At 44.6% G+C, this 17,098-nt stretch overlaps 1 protein-coding gene across 8 annotated transcripts in view; it reads left to right on the top strand.

The window, feature by feature from the left end:
* ASPH (aspartate beta-hydroxylase) overlaps nucleotides 1-17,098 on the top strand; it is a 1,438,894-nt gene that overhangs the window by 456,464 nt on the left and 965,332 nt on the right. For 6 of the 8 annotated variants that reach the window (XM_069621106.1, XM_069621103.1, XM_069621102.1 and 3 more), the window contains one exon: nucleotides 10,915-10,992. The exons of the other annotated variants lie outside the window; for them this stretch is intronic. In XM_069621106.1, coding sequence (XP_069477207.1) covers nucleotides 10,915-10,992 — 78 coding nt within the window. The remainder of the gene's footprint in view (nucleotides 1-10,914; nucleotides 10,993-17,098) is intronic. 8 annotated transcript variants of the gene reach the window in all.

Genomic DNA, 17,098 nt, shown 5'->3' with positions numbered 1-17,098 from the left:
CAGCAGCGCGAGGTATGGATACTGACAGCTCCATCGAGCGTGCTCATATAACGTGATTCCATTTGCTATACTTTCTTCCCTATTAACGCAAGTACTGTGTTTCAGGGAGACAATGGAGCTTCCACTACAATCACAAGATCTCATTTAGATGATGCAGATGTAAAGAAATTTGAGAAATAAGTCGATTAAAAGAATCAAGGAATATTTAAATATGATCAGATTTAGACAATGCATCATTTGTGGTTCTCTTTATATGTACCTGTGCCGTCGACCCCAAGTGTGTTGTGTTTACAATATTGAAAACCATACCTAACGCAAGTAGTTTGTTTCAGGGAGTTGCTGATGCCTCCTCTCCAATACAATCATTCATGGCAGTCCATGCAGAGCCAGAGGTATGGATACTGACAGTTCCATGGAACTAGGTCATCAGAGATGGAATACTTGTCGTTTGATTGTTCTACACAATGTTTAATTCGTGTTGAGCTATTGAGATGTACATGTGTGTTCGTCCTCACGTGTGTTTTATGTTATCAATATTGTGATACATAGTAATGAAAGTACTATGTTTCAGCGAGTCGATGGAGCCTCATTCTGTGCTGTTATGCGGATACAGAAAATATAGTCGTTGCAGCGCAAGAGGAAGGGAAGAGATGCGGAAACGAATCGGAGCTACAGCGTGCAGATGTTGAAGGTCGAGTCAAGAAAGTTGCAAAGAAAAGAAACAAAAATAAGGTTAGTTACAAATAGTTCATAACTTTAGAATTTCTTTGTGCTGGGGCCTATTTAGTTTTTTCCAGTCAATTGTACTATACTTTATCTTGTGTTTAAACTGAACATCCCTTTTCCAATCTGTCCTGTAGTTACCCGTGGGTCTACGAACTATAAATACACAGTGAAGTGAATGAGATGTTGCTTGCCAGACCATTTACACTATGGAGGAACTATTAATTCAGACGCCGCATGTTGAGACTAGAGATGCTCAAATCCAATGGCCAGAATATGAAATGAATGTGTCCGGAGAATCCAGTAAAGTTGGAATGGACCATTGCTACAGTGCAACTGCACCACCACAAGAAGATGATACTGAATGTATTGAGGATAGCTCGGAAGTAGCCGCAGATCAATTCACACAATCTACACCCGCCAGAAAATTGCCACCAAAAAAGCTGTCGACAATGTTGTGTTCTCCCATCAATGTTGAAGTAACAGATGTTGAAATGACAGAGAATGAACCAGCAGCAGCATTCACCGACGCATCAGAACCTGATATTGGCGATATTTCTTTCAGTTGTGGTGAAATGTCCTCAACGATGCAGTCCGAAACAAGTGTGACACCTGATGACAGTCTAATGAAAGAGGGCAAATACATAGTATTCGACAGTTGTTTGGATATTATAAGTTTGCTGAAATGTGGGCATTCCGTCAGAGGGAAAGTATGTCGGAGGCCATAGATTCATGTGACTCGTCAAAAACAAGGCAGTAACATCAAAATACATGCCGCCTGTAGTTTAAATCATGCGTTCTCATGGTCTGCACAACCGATGCTGGGGAAGCTGACAGCAGGCAATCTACTGTGTGCAGCTGCATCACTTTTTAGTGGGTCCAGTTTTAGAAAGTTAGAGTCTTTCTTTCAGTTTGTGGGACTTCATTTCATTTCTAAAACGGAGTACTACAAATACCAACATGATAATCTGTTTCCGGCCATTAGTGATGCTTGGAAAATTGAACAATTGTTACTAGCAAGTACATTCGAAGGGAAACGATTCAGACTAGCCGGCGATGGACAGTGCGACACCCCTGGATTTTCTGCCAAGTACTGCACCTACCACTTTCAGGACATGGATAGTAAGAAAATTGCGAGTTCGGTGGTCGTGCAGGTAACACAATGTACATCCTCAGTGGCCATGGAGAAACTAGGATTTATAAACTCAGTGGAATATCTACAATCGCGGGGAATGCACATCGACCTCATAGCCACGGACAGACACGTTTCAACTGCCAAGACAATGAGAGAGCAGTTCCCACATATTAAACATCAATTTGATGTATGGCATCTTTCTAAATAAATCAATAAGAAAATCTCGGCTGCAGGGAAAAAAAAGGTTTGGAAAGTATTTCACAGTGGTCCCAGTATCAGCAACCATCTTTTGTGGAGCTCTAAAACTTGTGAAGGGTCAGTGGAAATACTACTTGAAAAATGGCGGTCACTGATGCACCACTGTAGCAGCGTTCACCGCTGGTCAGAAACCTACATTTCCACCAATGTGAACATGGCCCTTTGTCCCCAGAGGAGGCAAGGAAGAAGTGGTTGATTCCATCTTCACCGACCCACAAAGCCATTGAGAAGATTGTTTTCGATAACACTCTATCAAGAGATTTGAGGGGACTGACACAATTCTGTCACACAGGAGGTGGTCCACAATATGTGCCTAAAGTACAGGCCAAAGCGCTTGCATTTCAGCATACAGGGCATGAAACATAGGACTCTACTTGCGGTCTTGGCCCCTAACGAGAATCTCTGCCGTGAACAATCTAGGACTACGGGTAATGTAAGGATGCCTCGCTACACTAAGCTGTTTTCTAAAAGAAGTAAGAAATGGGTCATCAAACCGGTCTATGAGGAAATGGAGTTCGACTTTGTAAAGAGCCTTATTGTTGTACTCAAAGCACAGATATGGAATTTTGAACGTCTCTGTGCAGAGCTCTGATGCATTGCCACCAAACATTGCCACTGTGCCATGTCCACCCAAAGCAGAGCTGGTTGTGAAGTACAAATCCCAGTTTAAATAATTCTATGTACACTGTACAATTACATTTATTTACAAAAAAGACAATCATATTACAAAGTATGCTAACCCTAACCCCTCCCTTCACCATCCTGGGTGGCGAACAACCTTGGTGTCATGTTTGACTTCTCTCTCTATTCACCTCATATCGCTGACCTTGTCAATATGTGTATGTATATATTTTTGTTGCTGTAGCTACGTTTCGCAAGGCTTGCGTATTGCAAATAATAAAACGAACAATAAATCTCACTTTCAACTCGACTCCTCGGGTACGTTATACTTTCCCTGACCTTCCCCCAAAAAGTCCATGTCTCCATAGTTATGTTTCTCTAGGGCTGCAAAGCTTGCGGACAACGAGGACAAAATTGGGGGCCTCAGGAAGCGCCAAGCGAGCCGTTGCAGATGGGAGAGAAGCCAGTTCACATTTGCACATTGAGGGATAGTACATAGATGGATTCGAAAATTCAAGTTCTCACAGATGGCTTTACTACGGGATGTTGCAAAGTAAGAATGTATGCTCGTTTAGAGTGTAGGTCAATGGCTTTGTTTTTCAGCTGGCGTCCTGAAGAGGCCCACAACTCACACTGGCAGTATAAGGTTCTATTGTTTTTGACCTTGAGAGACAGGGACCATGCCGAAAGGACTTCATTTGAAGGAGGGGTGCAATAACGTAAAAGACGATAAGGCAGAAAATTCTGAAACTAGACCGAGTTTCATGTTAGTTCAGTATACGAAAAATCGTTGTCAAGAGCACAGTGGGATTTACGGACTGCATTACGCAGAGACACAATGGAAATTGCAAATATAATGTAAGTAACTCTTTAGACGCTTTTATACCGGAATGAATGAATGAATGAATGAATGAATGAATGAATGAATGAATGAATGAATGAATGAAGAGCAAGTAAAACGTTTGTGGGATCGTCTTTGTACCGGGCACATGGGCATGCAGGTCCACATTCCACACGCATGTAGACAAACAGTGGTTTCTCATTGTGTGTTAACCTCGATTTATTTCGTCAGTTTTCGCATTGATTTTAGAGCCGAACATACTCCATTGCACTATCCTTGAAAGCAAATAGTTTCAGATTGGCCGTAATAAATAAAATGAATAATATTAATAAAGATCGGCTGGCGAGACTAATTATAATTTTTATGTTTTCAAAACAGGTATATCCTACCCTACTGCTACTGCCACCAGTGTCAGACCCCGGCAGATGTTTTCTTCATCCGCCAGCTGCAGCTTATCGTAAACAACTGCACCACTTTGACGATTTTATGGGACGATCGCCAAGGGCCCATATGCCCTTATGCGGTACTAGCGGCTAGAAGCAACATATCAACCTTTACGCTGGCCTAGTGCCTAGTTGATTGAACAGCCTTGCGGTTCTCCGTGCGACCAAAGTGCTTCTTTTAACGAAAACCACCACCCTGTGTACCATAAAGTAACCGCACGTGACTCACGATAAAACAGAACAGGATTTGCTGATGGAGAGAAAAGAACAATAAATGACATTCCAATTTAATATGGCAATTGCTGAATATTCTATAAACATTTAATGTTAAATACATGTACTTTACCAAATGTACCGTGTTGCTGTTTGATTTGAAAGTACAGTTTCATATTCCGAATTGTGGCGCGCTGTGTTGTGAGTTGATCTGTGTTGGTTTCCGGGTTCTGTGTGAAGTCGCGTAGAAGACGACTGGGCGCGTTTGCCTACGCAGCACAGTAACGTCACGGAGAGAGGCGGGGAATATGAATGTTTTGATAATGTCTGGCTCAGGGGCGGGGGATATAACTTAGTGCCGCAAAAGCAGGTCAGCCAGGGCGATGGGGCAAGTGATAGGATTATCACAAAATGGCAGCACCCTGATGCCTGTTTTCGCGTGCGTTTAATGGACGAAAACTTGGGTAGGGTCCATAGGAACTTTTTCTAAAATCGAGTGACTTAGGCATAAAAACACATGGCCGACCCGTACGGACAATAACATTTTTTGACTGAACCATTCCTTTAACTATTGCGTATCAATCTGGTTTGACATAGCGTATGCTATTAGGTCATAGATTGTTTACACATTTCCTTCTCCAAATATCTATCATGTTTGCATTGATTACAATTTTGGCTTAACCACCTAGCCACAGTTTTCATTTTGGGGCTGAGCAGAAGGTTTGCAATCTTTCACTAAGTGCTTTGAAGTCCTAATTGGAATTCAAAAGAACAAAGGGAATATTGTATGCTTGCTTACTTTAAATTATATCCAGTTTCACAGTTAATGCATACAAGTCAGTCTAGATGGAGACACGGCTCTGACTTTGAAGACCCGTTTCATACTCCATACACTACTACTCGAAACTGTCATCTGTATAATACAATCATCTACAACTGGAAACCTAAGACACTTTACTAAAAATAAAGTATAACATTTGAACGCTTGTTTTCGATTATCGGCTGCACTGGGATAAATAAGTGCAACATGAGCTGACTATGCTGCCATTTTATGTGCATTATCTATACATTGAATGAACAGGTCTTGCTGATTTGCAATTCTCTTCCAATATTATGCAGTGTGCTGAGATTGTCTAATGCAATATTGTCACTGCCTGCCCTAGTGCTTTGAGGTCATACCAATGACAGGTTATGCAGCATATCTAAAGTGTTCAACATCTCTTCTCCTGTTGATGGTGCCTTACCAGAAACGCATACATTTGTGCCTTCACAGTTAAGGCACTTCATTCTGTTTTTTTGGAGGGTTCATTAAGTGTTCCTATTATATCTATTGCCTGAATCCCGATTTTCCCAGTTCTTGGCGAAGTGCCTACCATGTGAGTCTGCTATGGAACAAATGAGTCTGTTTTTGCTGGCATTAATAAAAACTTGATTGTGTTTTTAAAGGGCCCGTGAGAGGTTTATAAGTATATCCTCTGCCCAAATCACCATTTCGAATGGATTGTGTCCTCTGACGTATTCCACATCTTTGACAGTAATTACCACAGCTGTGCTGCTTCGGAAAACTTTTTTGACGTAGGCGTCCTGCGTCGATGACATCGATACGCCTTCCCTCGAGGGCCTCCATCAACGGTCGATGTCACCAGATGTTTTATCTAGGATGCACGACGCCAGTAGCTTCAGTTCCGTTTTTTCCATGAACGTGTTCGCTTCAAAATCTCGGCGCACCTCGGTTCTTCCTACATTGAATCATGTCTTTGTCTTCTACCCCGAAGTCGGTCTTCAAAAAGTGTCGGGACTGCGGTTCCAAAATGTCCATTATGGAGCCGCACAATGTTTGTCTCTGGTGCCTCGGTGAAAGTCACGTCACCGATGATTGTGATGACTGCCAGTCCCTAACTTCGAAGGCCTTGCAGGAGCTGAAGAAGTTGTCAGTAGGTAGGGTTTCTAAAACCCTTTCGACCGACAATTCGAGGGGCGACTCTCCGCGTCGGGGGTCTCGTTCTCAGAGTGGGTCCCGCCATTCCTCTGCCTCTTTGAGGCATTCACAGAAGCGCCATCACCGGTTGCCATCCCCTTCCTCGTCGGAGGACTCCGCCAGACGGCGGGTAACTTGTCCCAGGAAAGACTTGTCGCCGGCCGAATGGGATTCATTCCGCCAGGAGATGGCAATTTTCGAATCGCTAAGGCACTGTTCCGTCCACGCCTTCGAGAGATGCCAACAAAGAACGAGCTAGGGCCACCGCTCGCACGCCTTCGGGCTCGGGTGGTCGGCGCGATCATCTGCAGCCATCACAACCCCGATCTGACAAGGGTGATCGCCAGCGTCGGAGCCTGTGAGGCCTTCTAAGAAGGCATCAACGCCGTCAGTGCCATGTCCGTTGAGGGACTCTCTTGAGGCTCCAGCTTCGAAGAGGTCGTCGACGCCATTGGTGCCGCGGATGCCTTTTGAGGAAAATTTACCGGAGTTGCCCCGGAGGACTGTGGAAGCTCTGAGAAAGGCTCTCAGCAAGTCGGTGAGGCCTGTGTTTGAACCCTACTCTGTTCCTCCTCCCAGGGTGGATTTGTTCCAACCCTTGGAGTATATTTCGGAGGTGGAACAAAGGTTTGATGAGGAGGGGGTTGTGCCTTCTGAGGTTCCTGATGACCTGTTGTCTGGTCATAGCCAACTGGAAGATCTGCGTCAATCCTTACATGACGCCAGTGGTCTTGATACCTCTCCGGAGGTTGAGTTTGGCAGGCCTAAGCCTGGTACACATGCCGAATCGTCGTATAGGCGTCTCATGTCGAGGGTGACTGAGTACTTGGGGTGGTCTGCTCCACCTGTTGATTGTCTGCATGATGATCTGACGGATATCTTGGACCAAGGTCCACCCACTGACCCGGTGTTGCCATTTCATATGGCTTTGCAAAGAAGGGTGGCAGCGGCTTGGACTGCTCTGGAGAGTATCCCGGCAGTGAATAAGTTGCTTCCGAAAAAATACGTCCAGCCAGTGGTGACCCCTGCTACTTGTCAACGCACCCTATTCCGGAGAGTTTGGTGTTGCAGGCGGCTATGGCCCCAGCAAAGCAGGCTGCGTACCCTACAATCCCTCCTGATGGGGACAACAAGCACTTTGATGGTTGGGCGAAGAAGGTATTTTCTTCTGGAGGGTATCGCTTTAAAGGCAGCCAACTGTGTTTGTGCCCTGGCAAGTTTCACTCACACTCTGTGGAATTGTCGTTGGCTGCTGAGCATATTCCCGAAGGGGAGGAATGGGATGGTTTTCTAGCCCTCGTACAAGATGGCAAGGATGCCATGTGTGAAACCGTTCAGTCGGGTCTGGACATGGCAGACTGTCAGCCGGTCCATGGCTGCGAGCACCGTGATACGCAGGTTTGCGTGGTTGCGGAAGTCGGGGTTTGCTCTGGATGTGCAATCCCGGCTTCTCAACATGCCCTTTGATGGCATGTTTAGAAGTCCTCCAGTCCCCATCATTCCGCAAGTGTTGCAGAGGTTACAGAGGTTTGGTTCCTGGATGATACTCACTGCTCTGGCATGGGCCAGGAGAGCGTGGTACCCGGACCTTCTCGACATGTCCATCTGCCCGCCACGTCGTCTTCCCTACCGAGACGATCTGCTCTCATGGGCGGGGGGATTTGGTTCTCCATCCAGAGGTCCCGTCCCTCAGCCTTCACTCTTGGTATCTGAAAGGTTGAGTTACAGGGATTGGGACCTCCCCGAGGACATGATGGAGGTGTTGCTTTCGGCCAGAAGGCCCGCAACGAAAACTCTGTACCATTGCCGTTGGAAAAAGTTTTGCGACTGGTGCAGAGTACAGAATGTGGATCCTTTCCAATGTTCCATTCCTTTGGTTTTGTCTTTTTTGCTTTCTTTAGCCCCAAGGGCTTGCAAGTGGGTACCATCAAGGATTACCTGGCATCGCTGTCAATATTTAAGCGCTCATCTGAGGAATGTACTTATTTTAAAATCCCTTTGATATCTCAGTTTCGAAAAGGGCTAACTGTTTCCACCGTCTCCTTTCCAGGTGCCAGGATGGGATTTTAATTTGGTTTAAAAGTTCCTAATGGGAGCTCCGTTTGAACCCTTACATTCTTGTTCGTTGCGACTATTGTCCTTTAAAACTGTATTTTTAGTTGAGGTTACTTCCGCACTCACAGTGAGTGAGCTGCAGGCACTGTCCGCCAAACCACCCTTCACTGTGTTCCATAAGGACAGGGATGTTCTTAGGGTTCGGCCTTCTTTTCTTCCAAAGGTGGTGTCGGAATTCCATCTGAGCCAGAAGGTAATTCTTCCGCCGTTCTATCCTCCTCCACATCCTGGTATGGAAGAGGAGAGGCTCCATAGGTTGGCCCCTAGTAGAGAGCTTTGAGTTTCTATCTCTTGCGGATGTCGTGGGTCAGAGTGGGCGATCCGCTCTTAATTGGTTATGCTGGAAGGCGTTTAGGTCAGGCTGTTTCCAAGCAGACCTTATCTAGATGGATCATTTTGGCGATCTCTGAGTGTTACCATTTGGTGGGAAAGGACCCTCCAGTAGGCTTACGGGCTCATTCTACTAGGGGTATGGCTACCTCCACTGCCCTACAGAAGGGTGTTCCGATTCGCAATATTTGTGAAGCAGCCACATGGGGCTCTGTCCATACTTTTGTGAAACATTATTCCCTGGACTCTATCCATGGGCAGGATTTGGCCTTTGGTAAGGCAGTCCTCTATTCTGAAATTTGATTGGGCATTCTAAATTGATGCAATTGTAAATTCTTTTCCCACCTCCATACGTTGGTACTGCTTTGGGAGTCTGTCAAAGATGTGGAATATGTCGGAGGACACAATCCCTTCGAAGAACAAGTTACTTATCTTACCTGGTAACGTTCTTTCGATGGAATGTTCCTCTGACGTGTTCCACATCGTACCCTCCCATCATACCCTCCCTACCGGCCCCTCTACAGAATTTCTTATGCAATTGCTGCTTACGTTTCCGCAAGGCTTTCTGTAGTCATACTGGCAGGCGATTGGTGCCACACACTCTGGCGGGAAAAAACTGCAACTGAGGCTACGGGTGTCGTGCGTCCTAGATATAACATCCGTTTTACGTCGACCGAGGTCCTTGAGGGACAGCGTGTCGATGTCATCGACGCAGGACGCCTACGTCGAAAAAAAAAAATCTGAAGCAGCACAGCTGTGGTAATTAGTCAGATGTGGAATACGTCGGAGGAACATCCCATCGAAAGAACTTTACCAGGTATGATAAGTAACTTGTTCTTGCCTGCGAGGAAGATGCATCACCTGGCAGTCTGTTTTGGGGCTGTATAATTTGTTTGAATCACATTTTCTCCACTTGGGTCTGAAGACTTTCCAGCACACTTTTAAATGCAATTGTGCGCTAGCAAACACTTCCCATTGATTCAGTGCAATGTGCCGGACAATTCCTATGGATCACCCTATTTTCTGATGGTGGCTAACTTGAAGTTAGTGGGTTTGCAATGCGTAGAGGTTACAGGTTTTTGGGCACTTTCGTATTGGTGCTACTAGTGTTGTAGAAATACCCTATATAGCAGGATTTCAGATCAATGCATGTCCTAGAACACCGGACTGTATAATTGAAAAGATGGCTCCATGCTGAGCGTCTGGAGGTAGCCCATAATGTTGCTAATATGTCCTGGTTTTTAGGACTGACTATGGGGAAGACGGTTCAGATCATAGTCTATTCGGAACTTCATGACACTTCTTGTCTCAGTTCCTTGCAGTTCCATCTAATTCATTAGTGCGATTGTTGAGATGTAAAGTCGCAAGCACTTACTGACCTACAACTCCCCACAGGTGGTGGAGCAAAGTAATAGGTAGCTTATTATCCTTGTGATGTCTGTACATATCTCCACAAATCTTTTTACCCATTCTCTCCTCAAAACCGTGGCGTCATGTTGCAGGCTCCTTTTTCCCCACTTAAGTTTTTTCTCTTTTTAGCATTTACATAGCGCTACGAACCCTTACGCGTCTGAGCGCTGCTTCTTTCCCATGGTGTGTGGTGCTCATTTATCGACCTTGGAAGGATGAAAGGCTGAGTTTGGCCCAGCCGGGATTCGAACCTGCGTCTGCAGGCTCTGCACTGATGTCAAAGCGAGTTCTCTACTCGCTGTGCTATCTGTGCTAGTTAAGAAATGTTGCCTCTCCACCATTCTGAAGGGCAGAGCCTGACTTGAAGGTTCAGACTATTGTCAAGGGTGTGGGGAGGGAAGGGCTTAAAGGTCTTTTCTTCTATGCAGTGCAAATGGAATGTGTACAAAGTGGCCACGAGTGAAGAGTGTGGTTTTGTTTATAAAGAACACGGTTGAACATTGTGTACGTACAGTGCAGGGGTGAAAACTGTAAGAATCTGACAGCGCATGGATGGACATAACATTTCTGAGGGTATGCCGTGTGACAAGGGTGTGCACACTTAAAAACCATGGCAGGCTCATCGTTCAATATGTCACAGGCTCCTTGATGCTGTTGTAGCCTCATTTAAGCACAGATGCACCACTCGCTGCGATCTACCTTCCAATATTCTTGATTTGATCTGATTTACAGTGCTGTGGAGAAACGTCTTTGAGCCATGTAAATCTGTTAACAAAAATAGATGAATGTAAATTCAAATGTGAGGTGTTAGAAATCTAACCCTGTATTGCACAACGTTCTAATTTAGATGATATAGGTGACCTGGAAGATGTTGAAGAAAGGATACAGGCCAGTCACATACATGAGGCTCTGCGTTCTAAATCTGGTATGTATTTGACATTTTCTGTGGTTGCACGAAGATCTTGTTGCACACTCCGATTTTTGACCGTTTTTAAATTATTGCCCTGTTTCACATGCTTTTGTAAATATGGAGCATTAACATTGTGATTTCTGAAATTATTTTGTGGAATCATTTGTGTCTCTACGTCTTCCAAGGTTTTAGGTCCTTTGTGGGCATAAACCTGTTTCAGTAGTGATGTGGCTGTAGGAGGAGTTGTTGGCAGAGGCCACAAGGAAAAGAAACCTACTGCAAACAAATTTTTCTTTAGGGAAAGGTGGGAGGAGATTGTAATGGTAAATTTAATAACTGCCGTCCAGCAAGCATGGGGAGTACAACATCACTTACAGAATTCGAAGAAGCCCATGGAGAAATAGAAGTCATTTGGATAGTGATTATACAGTAAGATGAAAGGTTGGGCTAGAGATTCTGAAGTTGCATCAGGAAAGAAACTGGGAATTTATATTTGGTTTGGTGGCCCTTGTCCACCCTTTTATATACCGATTTAATTAATTTCCATCTCTTTGTGAAAGGGTTACATTAGGGAGCCATTTTGTATGCTCTGAATCTGTTAAGTACCAGAACATTTTGCCTTCTTAGCTTTCTTAGGTCTTTCCGTCTTTCGAAACATCTTGATAAATGTATAGGTCTTGCAGTGTCCATGCATTCCATCCTGTCAGAAGATTGCAAAGGGATGGTTTGCCTTGTGTATATTAAATGAAATGAGTTTTTTAAGGGTCGCCTGGATATGTAAATGTTAGTCATTCAATACCACAACGATTCTGCCTACTAGAAAATCTTCTGTTCTGGGGAAAAAGGAAGCATTTGTGCAAGGGAAATACATTTATACAGCTAGAGCCAAAGCAACACTAATAATGATACATTGGGAACTGGAATTTACACCACATTTTCACCACATTACTTTCAGCACTTTGACGCTCTAAAATTTAGTGTTGAAAGTAAAGTGGTAAAACAGATTTTATTAGGGTAGTGTTACTTTGCATTCAGTGTTTGTAGCTGTCCCTTTAGAAGGTATAAAATATTTATTATGTCTTATCATGTTTCTAGATGGATGTATATATTGTCGGGTTGCTTTACTAAGAGTTGTATGTGCTTTTCAAGTACACTTTATACGATTTGTTCATGAAAGCTGAAACCGAAATGTGTCCCAACTAGAGCTGAGAATGTTGATGGTCGGGTATCCACACTGGACAGTGGGATAAAATCCTAGTTTTAATGCATAGCAAAGGGTGTTACCCTGGGCAAATAACAATGTCAATGTGCCTTATCTGCAAAAATTGGTAGACCACATCACATATCACAATATTGGTGCCACAATCGTTCTGTGAGTATTTTTGAGCGAATGCTTCAGTAGGCTGGTAATTTAAAGTGAATTACTTCAGAGTAAACAATTATATTTAGATCATGTTTGGAATCACTGAGCAGTTTCAGCTCCTCATCATGCTACCAAGCCCCCAGCATTCCAGTTTTTTCCCAGATATCGGGTGGTCCCAGACCACAATGGGAGCAGGAAAAATACATTCAACAGATCATCCATCCTCCAATCCTAGAAACCCTATTGACGTCAATGGAAGCCCCTATAACTAATGTTGAGGCTGAGTTGACCGTTAAGAGCCTTCCTCTCCATGAGAACCCCGGCTCAGACGAGTTCACACCAGTTTTTTTACTTTTTTTTTTTTTTTACTTTGGAGTCTGACAAACTCTATAGGCATCATCTTTACATGGTGTCAAACACCTTCAGTGCAGTGGCACAGGGGAAGTCTCTTAGATTTCCCACAGGTTTAAATATCTTCTCTTGGTGAAACTACAGATTCCAAGAGGAGTGAAGTGAAATTGACTTTACTTACATTTTGTAACTTTCTAGACCCAGCACACACTATCTTACAATAGGGTACTGGAGGGTCTACTTAGTATCCCCTTTGTCTAGTTTCGCATGGAACATTTTTATGTTGCCCTTTCTACAATGAATGTTCTGGTGGCAGTGGTTTACTTTTTACTACAATTGTGTTTTTTCCACAGGCTGCGTTCACAACTGCAGTAAAGCACCCATGGGTGCCCATTTTGTGAAAATGACCCTGTTCTTCTTTTTTTGCCATTTCTTGTTGGAAAGGTCCTTCTGGAGATTTACTCTGCGTGCCAAACCAGGTTTGGTCCCTTTGTTCGCTTTGTCTTTGGCGGGATTCACGAGTGAAGCCCGCCTCTGGCTCCAGTATGTCTGGCAGGGGCAGGAAGTGAGGGAGGTGCCCGAGACGCGGTGCTTAATCCCCTTGGTTACAAGAATGCACCCAAAGGTGATTGGCCGGCTGGCTTTCTGGCAAGGACAGAAAATGCAAAAAAGAAATTGCACACCCTATATTATAAATAAGTTGTTAATCTCTGTTAACGACTGACAAGCCATTGGAGCTTTGAATTTCTTTAACAGAAATTCAAAGCTCCAATGGCTTGTTCAGTCGTTAAATACTCTTAAGGAGTGCGGGGGGAGAAAACCAACAACCTCGGTATCAAAGGTCAGTAATATAATGAAAAACATGGAATTCCTATTTATAATAGGAACTCCCGTCCCCTGCACACCTCTTGATATTTGAAACAAGATCCAACCAAAATTTAAATAAATGTCATCATTTTCACTAGTTTGTTTTTGGAACAGCTAAATTCGTAAATCATTTTGTTTTGTAATTCTTAATTAGAAAGCAAGTTTCAATAGACACAGTATTATACAAAAATTATTATTTTATCCACATGATATTTTTAGTGCCTATTTTCAACAAAAATCCGAGTTCAGTTCACTCATGGTTACATAAAATACAAAAACATTCTTGAAATGGAGCTCTACGCTCCATATGCCTCTCTTCTTCAGGAGCAATAACTATTTCATTAAACACAGTATTTCCTAATAATAATTCATCAATCCTCTAAGTAAATATCAACAAATAATTTCTCTTCCAAATACAAAAGTGTTTTTCTTTTCTTTAGGACTTCAATTGTCCATTTCGATGTGGAATGATCGAAACGTCATCTTATGAAACAGTTCTCATATGTTCTGAAAATAATAATAGTGATATGTGTATTAGATAATGGTTAGATCAAATCGTCACTATGGTGTTAGAAGGAGAAGTATCCTTGTTCCTACCTGAGTATTGTTGTCAAGTCCTGTGTGTTTCCAGATTCTGTAATACACCGTGTGTTGACGTGTTCACCGTAATGCCTAATCAGCTTACATTCTATATAAGGTATAATATGTCACCCTGCTGTGTAATTGACAGCTAGGCTAGAATGAATGGGAGAAACATGCATAAAGGGTGAGGCTTTTTGGCTTGGAAGGCAGTCGACCATTGGACGAAGGAATCCGAAAAAAAAATTGGAAGATACGCCTGCTGCAACTCCTGGTCTGTTGGTTTGCCCGGTGAGGCCCTGCTGCTGTGCTGAAGCTCCGAATTCGCCTAGACTAGAGAAGCCCTGCAAGGACTTCTCCCCTTGAGTTGGTGGGACCAATCAAATCCAAAGTAGGCCAGCCTGGACATCCTCTCTGAGCTGGCTGCATTTCCACTGCTGCTGGAACCGAAGTGCCAAGGAGAGGAACACCAGATTGTGTGTGTTGTTTTTAAGTCTGACCTGAGCGCTAGGAAGATCCTGTAACGCTCACCTGATTCCCGCAGAGGCGCCGGTCTTGACTGGGTGAATGCCGTATCTTCAAAGGTGATGTGTAACACACGGTTGGCTCTTTGGGCTGGACCTCTGTGCACTGTATGTCTGACTCGAAGAGTAAGATGTCTGCAGATAGAAAATATGGGATTAATGAACTGGGGTTATTGGGTGCCTCTCTCCTCTTCCCTCTTCCCTTTCTCTTCTCCCGTAGAACCCCAATGGTTAACGCCCTCACCTTAGGTAAGTGAACGCCGAGCTCTCCATCTGCCTCGGGGCAGGGTGCCGTAACCAGTTTCTTCACTGGATGAGGGTGCAGGCCTCTTGACCTCAGAGGACTGCTGTCCGTCGTTAACTGCACGAACGATAAGTTCTGGGCACTTCAAATGTCTTAAAAGTCTTTTGTAATGATGTCTCTTGTTTTGCAGGGTTCCGGCGATGGCGGATGGTGGGCTGAAGAGAATTGAGGATCGAACCCGCGTGAGGAATAGAAGCGCCTGAAAGCACGTAAGTAAGCGCTTGTAGCCTGCTTCACGATGCGCACTAATTGTCCCTTTTATCTTGCAGGTACAAGTTCGGAGCTTTAGAGAAGCTGAAGGGTGCTGGAATACCCACTGGATTCGGCGTGGGAAGGCGAAATGGCACGTGAGTAATAAAGTTGCCCAATGTCTTTAAACGCACCTTCTATTGTCTTTCAGATGCGGGATGCAGCGCCGAAGACCTCCGGAGCGTGCGAAGAGCTGGTAAGCTTTTGTCTTTCAGATGCCGGAATGCAGTGCGAAGACCTCCGGAGCATGCGAAGAGTAGGTAAGCCTTTGTCTTTCAGATTCCGGAATGCAGCGCGAGGCGTTGGTGACAGCCGATGGACCAGGTAAGAGATGCGCTGCCACTGAAGACCGTAGTGCTAACCTGTTCTTTCTTTGTCTTTACAGGTGCTGCTGAAGACTGGATTCCAGGATGATAAGCCTTTGTTCCCTTAGGCCCAGGATCAGAAGCTGAAGACACGATGAGCGTTCCGCTGCAGAGAATGCAGAATAACGCAAAGCAAGATTCATCCATCGGGTGTGGTTTAAATAGCCTCCTGTAGTGCTTAGGTGTCTCCTTCCACAGCCTCGCCTAGATAAGAAAAGAGTTCCTGCTTTCCAGAAGAGTTCCAGTGTTCTGAACCTAGGGAGTGGCTCCTGCCCCACCCAACAGGAAAAGTAGTCCCAAACAGAAGAGGATCAGGGGCTCAACTGGCAGGTAAGTAAGCAGCATGGTCGGCTGCAGGTAAGTCCACCCAAGCATTATGAGCCTGGCGCTTCCAGCGCTGGGACTGGGCATCTTTATGAGCCTGGTGCCACTGGCGCCAGGACAGGGTCCAAAAGGTCCCAATTGGGACTGGCTGGCAATCGGAACCGGGGTTATGGGTCTGCTTCCAAGGGAGTTGGGCAAGTCCTGATCTTTTGGAAGCAGAGATCATGACAGATCCTCCGGACTTTTCTGTTGCTGGACTGACCAAGCCCGAGCCACCTCAACAGTGTGCTGGACCCCAGAAGCAAGGAAAGTCTGGAGTGGTATCCGGTAACCGCTGTGTTGCTATTCGCTGTCAGATGCGAGGAGCTGAAACGCTGAAGGATCGCTGAATTGAAGTTTGCCTATTGCTGCCGCTGACCTTCCCATTGCTGAGCAGGAGTCCCCAGACGTCCTCCCTCTTGCCCCCACGACTGAGGCTCAGGAACAACGGGATCTGCAGAGCTGTACAGAAACAGAAGCCAGCTGGAACCATTTCTTCTAACCACAGCTGCTGTAAATTCTAAGAACTTACCTCTTGTTGTGTAGGCTTACTTGCTCTCAGTTGAGACCTGTCTTGGTTACCCTGCAGAGTTGCTATAGCTTTGCCCCTCACAGCCTCCCAGCTTGTGGCCCTTTAAGTGTTCTATTTTCTACAAACATTTCTAAAAACATTGTGCAAAACTTTTTACCTACCTGCAAAGATAGTCCGCTCCCCCAGACATTGTGCAATTAACATTCGCTGTCCTGGCTCCCTGAGTGGCTCTTCTTACATCTGACTCTGTGCTTTCCTTTCCCCATGAAAGGGTTAATTTACTGAACATTGAAAGTTTTCAAAGGTACTTACCTGTTTATTAATTATTTTTAACCTTTGTTTTATTCCCCTATCTAACCTTTGCACCAAACTCAGTATTGCTCTAAATGAACCAGTGATAAATCAATGTCCAGAGTGTCCTAGCTATTTGTCACCTGAGTGTGTAGGAAGTTTCTGTGTGCCATCCCCAATGGGTATCATCTGATTTAGAGAAACTAAGTGTTACATGTTTTGCTCCCTTCTGAAGAAGGCGTATACAACTGACTGGGAAATAAATTAATAATTGTTTTATCAAGAAATATTGTGTAAGTGTGTATTTGAATAACTGCTACTGTGAAACTGTGT

This window comes from Ambystoma mexicanum, chromosome 5q (genome assembly GCF_040938575.1).
Source record: "Ambystoma mexicanum isolate Mex_15411 chromosome 5q, UKY_AmexF1_1, whole genome shotgun sequence".
NCBI lineage: Eukaryota > Metazoa > Chordata > Amphibia > Caudata > Ambystomatidae > Ambystoma > Ambystoma mexicanum.
This window is presented reverse-complemented; position numbering and strand designations above follow the sequence as displayed.